Consider the following 8,358-nt stretch of genomic DNA (forward strand, 5'->3'; position numbering starts at 1 on the left):
TAGTTTAGTTCATTAGTTAGTTCCCCCCAACGTTTGCTACTTGTGTCATAAGGCATGCAGCTATTTAAAGCTACGCCGATTATTTGTTGAGTCAGCTTCTTTGGTCTCACCACCACGCTAGTTGAAGCGGACGCCTCTTCACGTGCTTTAACAGCTTTGTTGTACTCCAACAAGCGCTTCTGTCTCAAATGATGAAACGTGTTCTGCCATGTGTGTATGAAAACAAAGCCACTGCGCATGCGCATTTTACCCATATTCTACCGCGATATTTCATTTTCTTATCTTTGCCTAACATTGTATCGGTACTACCGTGAACGGTATAATATGGCCCAGCCCTAGTCAGCGACTCGATAGATAACATTTAGGTGGCTACACCGGTCGTTCATATGAAAGTCCATGGTCAAGACTTTTTACTGTAGACCTGAAGCCTGATTTTGCTTCCTGGATAAAAGAATGATTTCCAGTTTCTTGCTCAGACTGAAGAATAGGTGGATCATTAAATTCCCAAAGCCGAGGTATCTGGATCATTAGCAGGACTCTAAAACCTGTACTACATGTGCACAGTGGATGGCTTTCTTCTCAGTCCATTGAAGACTAATCAAGAGGAAAGGATGTAATGAATCATGTCTGTTTAGTTTTTAATGGCTGCTTTTAATGTTAGTTTCCACTGCAGTCACAATCAATATCTGTGGTCTTCGTTCTCCGAGACATCGCACCGCAGGCATAAACATATTATTACACAACATGTTATTAATGCACTTTGCCAGCATACTCACATCCACCCACACACATACACGCTTGTTGTCCTCCACACATGCAGAAATGTGCTGCACACAAAGCAAACACAAGAAGACATTTGAATTTTTGTCCTTTTGTGTTTTTGTTAAGCCCAAAATGAACCACGTGAGAACTCTTCTTCCAAGACACGAACGAAAACACAAGTGACAATGTAAACTCACCGTAGCATACTTCAAGATGATATCAGCTCGTTCTTCTGCGATTAGACTCTCGATGTCTTTCTTCATGTCAATATCTACGGAAAAAAGGAAGAGCAAGATTTGCATAAACTAGAGAAAACAACAACTGACGATGAAAAAAATAACACGGCTAGATGTGACTACCAGCACGATGAGCTGGTATACCTGAAGCATGCTTTGGTTTTAAAGAGAATAAACACATCAGTAGATGGTTGCCTTGGATTTAGTAGAACAATATCATAGTGGGGCTTTAAAATATCAGCTGCAAAACTGCACCAGAAACGTGCTAAAGCAGCGGTCCCCAACCTTTTTTGCACCACGGAGTCGCGGATGAATACAATAAAATAAAACCAGTACCAGAAAAAAGAAGATTTATTCATAACACACAAGAAAAGACCCAGGGAAACAGAGTTAACGATAAAAATGCTAAAATAATCATAAAAACAGATAAAACCCCTGAAAACCATACATTTCTCAAGTCTCGTGGCCTGGTACCGGTCCGTGAGTTGTATGGTACCGGTCCCTGGCCTGGGGGTTGGGGAACGCTGGTCTATAGGACTGAACAAGCTCGGTAAAGTAGAAAACTCTAGTTTTTCCAACAAGAGCTTTTTTATCCCTGCGGATCTGAACTCAGGAAATATCCTGTACCAAAGCAAGGCCAATAAAATCTGACACGTGGTAATTGATTTAGTGATCTGAAAGCAGGTTATGGTGAGTGAACTGTGCATTTGTCTGTCAGCTGGATTGAAGAGCTGTGTGAAGGTGTAAAAGTATAAGTGCTCATATACAGGCGCACCAAGGCCCTGTGCCAAACTGTGACATGACAAGGCCTGTTTAAAGAGCAATACATACTCTTCTAACTTATACAGCCTCTAGTACTAATAAGTAATAGTAATAAGAAAACAATACAGTACATTTCATAATTTGACTTAAATCCAATAAACGGAAGCCACCGAGAAAATGTTCCCTCTCTGTTTCATGAAACTGAGCATAACAAAGTCACGCTTATCTGCAGGTCAGTGATTTATGGCCCCCCGTCGAATGATTTAGGAAGTAATAAAAGTTAATGGCAGTTATCATTTTGATGACTATCATAAAATTATGATATTTCTTAACTCAGTAATAATCAATAATCCGATGCCCAAAAATATGTGATCATGAAAATATGGCGATGGATGAGGATGATGAAGAGGTGGTTTGAGACAGAAACGAAAACTGTGGAATATTCATATTTTTGTGCTGTTGTCATTTTAAGCCAAAAAGTTTACTTTTTTAGACAAAAAAATGTTCCCTTGGCAGAAACCTGTGTGTGTGTGTGTGTGTGTGTGTGTGTGTGTGTGTGTGTGTGTGTGTGTGTGTGTGTGTGTGTGCGCGCGTCTGTGAAACTGTGTTAAACCACAGTAAAAAGGTTGTTTTTGGTAAAGCCAGTGCTTTTGTAAGGATGGGGAGAGTTGGAGGCTGCGTGCCCCGATGGATACATTTTGTTTGTTTAATCCAAAAAAGTTAGACTTACAAACGCTCCGCCTCAGCGTGAGACCGTCGTACCAAAGCGAGAGCGATGTTTTATGTGGAAAAACGCCTGAATGTGGTGAGGAGACCAACAACACTGGTAAAGTTGTGGGGCAGCTGGTAAGGACTTTCTGCAGCATCTGCAAAGCTGTCTTGGTTGGTTTTAAAAAAACGCGCTTTTACTCGTCAGAAGGCCGTAAATACAGGTCAGATCAAAACCGTCCTTAGTGGCTGAAGCGAGAGCCTGCCTTTCTAAAATTGCTTTATTGATCAGTGGTTTTTCTCATTGGTAAAAGCGAAGGCCACCTCTGTTTTAAATGGTTTCATTGGTGGATCGGGGAGGAGCTCCATCTTGCACCGTGAATCAGAGAGAATTTCACCCACACTGACCAAACTGTGCAAAGTCACACCTGACTCTCTCAGGGTCTCACGCTGAGGTGGAGCATGACTATATACTTTTGGGCATCTGATTTTTACTTTTGGCCTTCAGGCATCGCAACCACAAGGCCAGGTGCAACAAGAAGCATGGGTCATGGGAGACCAGCTGAAGCCTCACTTTACTTCACTGCTCAATTAGCAATGTTAACCTGCTTTGTAATGACAATACACAAAATGCAGTGTAGTACAATTACCAGTACGCCCTAGCATAATCTATTTGAGCCACTTTTAAAAAATGAACCTCACTCAGCTGAAGCTGGATTCTGACTGATGTTTCATCATCAAACAAAGCAGCAGAGGTATTAATCCAGCTTAATCTGCATCCTCTGTTTGGCTCTACACCAGTGACAGACCTGGAGTGATGATCCGGACACATTGCAGGACAACGCAAATCATCTGGATTAGGGAAAACCCCAAAGCGGGATTATGCAGTGAAAATCTGTGTTTGTCAAAGCCTGAACAAAGAGAAACAAAGAGCTTTGAGGAGCCAAACAGCAGACGTGCAGAAGTGCGGACACGTAACACTGATGGCTCCTTCTTGGTTTAAAAAGTCCACAAAAAGGATCCACCTTAAGAGTGTAGCTCTGATATTTAGACAAAATGCCACACTGTAGTGTCACACTGTAGTGTCACACTGTAGTGTCACACTGTAGCAACAGAATTTACTTTACTTTATATTTGAGTCCATTTGACCTCCTTGTGTCCTGTTGAGTTTCTATAAACAAATGACACAGAGAGCAAACTGAGCGTCTGACTATGCAAAGTGAACTGAATGTATGTTTTTACCCAGTAGGCAGCAGGATGCTACCTTTCTGCTGTGTTGCTGTTGTCTGAAGACAAATCTTTCCCGTCTGTTCTAAGATGGTGGCTTGTAACCAAAAAACGTTTAACGACTTTCATCTAGAGGCTACCAAGGAATGGGCACTGAAGCTTTAAATATGAGCTGTCCTCTGAAACATATGGCAGCGGCTGCATGTGGTCAGCGTACTAAATCACAGACGAGCTCTGGCAGGAGACCCAGCACAAAGGGTGGAGACCCAACCTAGGAGAGGGAACAGAGACGGGACTGCACCCTTTCACACTACCTGACTGATGAACATGTACTCTGCCTTTGCAGGCTGTGTTTTACTCTCAGAATACACGCTGAGCTTTATTTAATAAACCTCCGAGTGGAGACTTGGGAGCTGGACTTGAACCAAGTTTTTTGCTGAAGTGGTTCATGGTCGGAGGTAGGATTGTTGAAAGTGGGAAATGAGTCACATTTTGCCCTCTGCACATTTAAGTTACTGCGGGTGCATAAAGTGTTTGGTTGCATCGGCTAATTTTAATGTCATAAGCTCAGTTTCACAAATGAAACTAGCTAAGATTACTCTATCAGGATACGTAACGAATCAAAACATATTAACACATTAAATCATATTCATTATTAAAGAAGTGGTGTGTTCATTTAATATCATGTGGAGGAGTTTAAACTCTTTTTTGTCAAATTGAATTTTTTTTTATTCTGACCTCCAAATCTTTAGAGAACAATATAAAAAAAACGACATATTCTGATTGGATTAGGCTTGTAACTGATGACGACTTCAATCTCACAGGTTTAACACGGAGCTGTTATTCCTGTTTAGAGTGTCGTGCTTCTTCCTTGGATTCCTCTAGATTCGCTTGTCTAGTTTATATATTTTTTTCTCAACCCACAATCATATTTATTCAACTTTCACTTCATATTATACAGTAAACTATTAGCTATAAACTACTACTAATTTTTTTTTCTGATGATATAACCTCTGTTCACTAATTATCTGTGCTGATATCTGGATGTCTCAAAACCTGAGACATTTAGAACTGAAGGCAAACTTGAGACAAAGTTTCAAGTCAGAAACCTTAGCGTCATTTGGACAGCGATCTCACTTTTGATAATGATAGCAATAAGGTCACCAGGACAAGTTCCTACCAAAATGTAACAAATGTTCTGTAATATTCTAAACTGCAGATCTTTTAACTATTTCTAGATCAAAGTGTGCAAACCTTGATTTCAGTAAGTGTGGTCCTGTTCTTTGGAAGTGTGTGTGTGTGTTAACTTGCATTTTATTTCTTTGTAAAGTTTACTTTGGGTTTTTTCCCTGCCTTAAAACAATACAAACCTACACAGGTCTAATGTTTGTGTTTCCTGTGTTAAGCACACAGAGTTTGAACTGTAATGGTCACTGCCATTGTAATTTTAAAATCTGAGGTTTGGACTTTTACATAAAGTGAATATCCATCCGTCCCCGGGTACTTTATGTTGACAGCACGGACTGTCTGGGAGCCCTGTGGTTAAAAACTTCCTGGTGGACCACAAGCCTGGGAATTTGATCAAATGCCATTTAATTTAGGAGTAAGCATCATTGGAGCTCTAAAGAGAAGGAGAGAGTGTGAGAGAGAATTCCAACACAAAGTGAGTACAGCAGGACATACTTAAATGTTTTGTAACTGAATGACTCAGGTTCCTGTGCAGTTACTTGAATTACTAAAGATAAAGAACACCCAGTGAATTAGGGTTAGGGTTTTTTTTAGCCCTTGATGGTCTGGAGCCTACTCTCGATGATTCTCTCTGAAGACTGTAAAACATTTACAGACTCCTCATCTATTAGCTAATAAAGTACAATGGAATCGTTGCACTTTGTTGATCTTTTACATTGGTTTCAAACTGGATAAATAAAACTTTTACATCTTCCCAGCAAAACCTCACAAACAGAATCTCTTTTTTTTCTGTGCTCCAGAAAAATTAAAACATGTACAATGATTAGAAAAAATATTCATGTACTCAGTATTCAAGAACTGGCATACATTGGTTCAATTTAAGACCTAACCACTGTGTTGTGTTTGTGCTTACTAATATGCATCACATGTGAGTTACTGTGCAGAATGCGTATCAGTGAGTGAGGCAGTTATTAAGCCAATAAAGACTTAATAAGACCCACAAATGTTGGGAAAACTATGTGAGACTCAGAGAGTACAATGTTACGGGTTATCATTTCAGGACAAACAGCAGTAGCAGAAACACGCCAGTATAATAAAGCGTAATGAATATCTGAGCAGTGCTTCTGCTTTCAGCTGTCAGGAAAAATGTTGAATAACTTCGCTGTATTCTCGAAGCTCCCCCAGCAGGCCCGAGAGCTGCTGCCGCTGCCTTCAGTGTCTCCATCCCAGACACACGCAGGGCCAGGCTGCTGAAGGATGCTGCCCACGGTGTGGACGTGTTTCGCTGACATCAGGACCTTTGTAGCGGCTCAAAGTGTCATTTAGCGCTGGTAAACAAACCCACAGCCTCCGATAGTACGAGCCGCGCGCGATGCTGTGATTTGACACCATTCTACAGCCTCGCGCGAGACCTCGTTTTTATTCATTATTATTACTCCACAGAGAATAAGAAACAAATCTGGGGCATGGCTACAAAGAAACAAACACGCTTGTAATTACCTTGATCCTCTGGTGTATTCCTGCGCTATCCGTGCAGTTACCGCTCCGTTTGCTTTGGGCATTCTCTGCTGAAATTGCAGCTGCAGCAGAACAAGCCACCGGGCTGGTAACAATAGCCTCCCCCTCCGTCAATCCATGGGTTACCATCAGACACAGCACACACATACGCGCACACAGGAGCACACGGACGGGACAGAAACCCTCCAGGTCCGCGATCCAAGCAGCGGCAGCGGAGAAGACGCACTGAGCAGGCGCCGATCGTCAGCCGTGTGTGAGCTGTAAACCATCCGGCCTTAAAGAAACAGAACCTCCGACAACAGCTGTCCCGGTGGAGACGCAAACACCAGCATAGAAGCAGTAACTGGGCTTTCTGCTGCCGACATCTGCTGGAAAAACACTGCAGTGCAGGGATGGAGGCAGAGAGGTATGGAGCGCCGAGAGTGCCAGAATGAAATAACTGCGTGCACAATTAGTTCATCAAAAGTGTCATTGATCTAGTCCAGTTGGAAATACATAAACAATAAATACATATTATTAATTAATTAAAATAAATATATTAAATGCATAATTAATTTCATTTAACATAATTATTTGATGATGCCTGTATCTGCATCATAAAATAATTAATAAATAATATTTTTTATTGCTCATCATCAGATGATACCCAACATCTGATTGGCTACCCTGCACAGAAACGCAAGACAGACTGAGCCCAGATTCACTCAGGCCGCATCTAACTGGTTTGATTTGTTTGTTCCTGAAGCTTCATGACTGGATAGTTTTAGTGCCTGACTGGACAGAAACATTCAGAGCAGTGTGTTGATGCTGTTCATGGATATGCTGAAGAGCGACGTCAAGCCGAGAAATGATTAAAATGCCCGTTTTCAATTTTTCTCAACTGGAATTTAAAGTTTTGGAAATGTACTAATAAAAATACAATATAAAATATTAATAATAAAAATAATATTCTTGTTGCATATGTACCCTCTCTCCTCCCCAACAGGTGGACCAATCTCATTTAAACGTTGCACGAACATCATCACACATACAGCCTAAATACACAGTTACACAAATCATGCGTTTGGGTCTCCACCTGAAGGTTGTACTTGCTAATGTAATGATGTAAAAGAATGAACATGGTTTTGTTGCGGTTAAATTCCTGTTAAACTTGGGATCGCAACCATGGGTTTATTTTGAAAGATTCGATTTTAAAAGTCTGCTACTGGTAAACTGGTTTTCCCTAATCTTATCCCGTTAGTGGCAATGAAGCTTTTGCTGTGGTAAGTTCTTCCTCAGTCCGCCCTGACTGAACATGAGTTTAAAACATATTTGAAAATCCTTATTGAGGTTAACATGACAGTGCATTAACAGCATGAACTGCCCATACAGTAGCATCTGAGTAGATTTCAGTTTTATGATCTTGTTTTGAAATTAATGGGTTGGACGGTAGGAAAAATGGACACGCTGAGCTAGCGGCTAACAGCTAGAGGAGACTGTCGTGTCTAATAATTTGAAACTTCTCTTGATAGTTTGGGCGGAATCCTGTTGCTGGAAACCCATGGTTACTCATGTCCCATGTTATTGCAGAGACCCACAAAAGGGGAATAAACCACGCCTGAGCTCTACCCATCTCGAGTCCAGAGAGTTTTACTCATACACAGTGTTGGGACTAACGCGTTATTAAGTAACGCGTTACAGTAACTACGTTATTATTGTGGTAACGAGCACGGTAACTAGTTATTATGCCAAAACCGGGAACGCGTTACTCGTTACTGGGATTTAGATAGGCTCGTTACTCGTTACTTCATGTGGCGGCATCGCGGAGCTTCCACAGATTCAATAACATTAGCAAGTGGTGGAGGCCAGCAGGTGGATGAAGGAAAAGGGAGGCAGGAGGAGGAGAGACCCGAAGCAGCCGCTGGTCCGAGAGTGTCAGGTGAACTGAACTTCAGGTAAGAAGTTATGACCTGCAGTC

At 41.4% G+C, this 8,358-nt stretch overlaps 1 protein-coding gene across 1 annotated transcript in view; it reads right to left on the minus strand.

Annotated features, from left to right (window-relative positions):
• The window catches only part of LOC102212672 (USP6 N-terminal-like protein), a 32,522-nt gene extending 25,766 nt beyond the window's left edge, over positions 1 to 6,756 (minus strand). The window contains exons 1-2 of the mRNA XM_005747602.1: positions 6,384 to 6,756; positions 960 to 1,033 (exon numbers count right to left, since the gene is read on the minus strand). Of these exons, the coding sequence (XP_005747659.1) occupies positions 960 to 1,025 (66 nt within the window). The 5' untranslated portion in view covers positions 1,026 to 1,033; positions 6,384 to 6,756. The remainder of the gene's footprint in view (positions 1 to 959; positions 1,034 to 6,383) is intronic.
• Between the last annotated feature and the right edge of the window lie 1,602 nt (positions 6,757 to 8,358).

This window comes from Pundamilia nyererei, unplaced genomic scaffold (genome assembly GCF_000239375.1).
Source record: "Pundamilia nyererei isolate P.nyererei 1_Seehausen unplaced genomic scaffold, PunNye1.0 scaffold00200, whole genome shotgun sequence".
NCBI lineage: Eukaryota > Metazoa > Chordata > Actinopteri > Cichliformes > Cichlidae > Pundamilia > Pundamilia nyererei.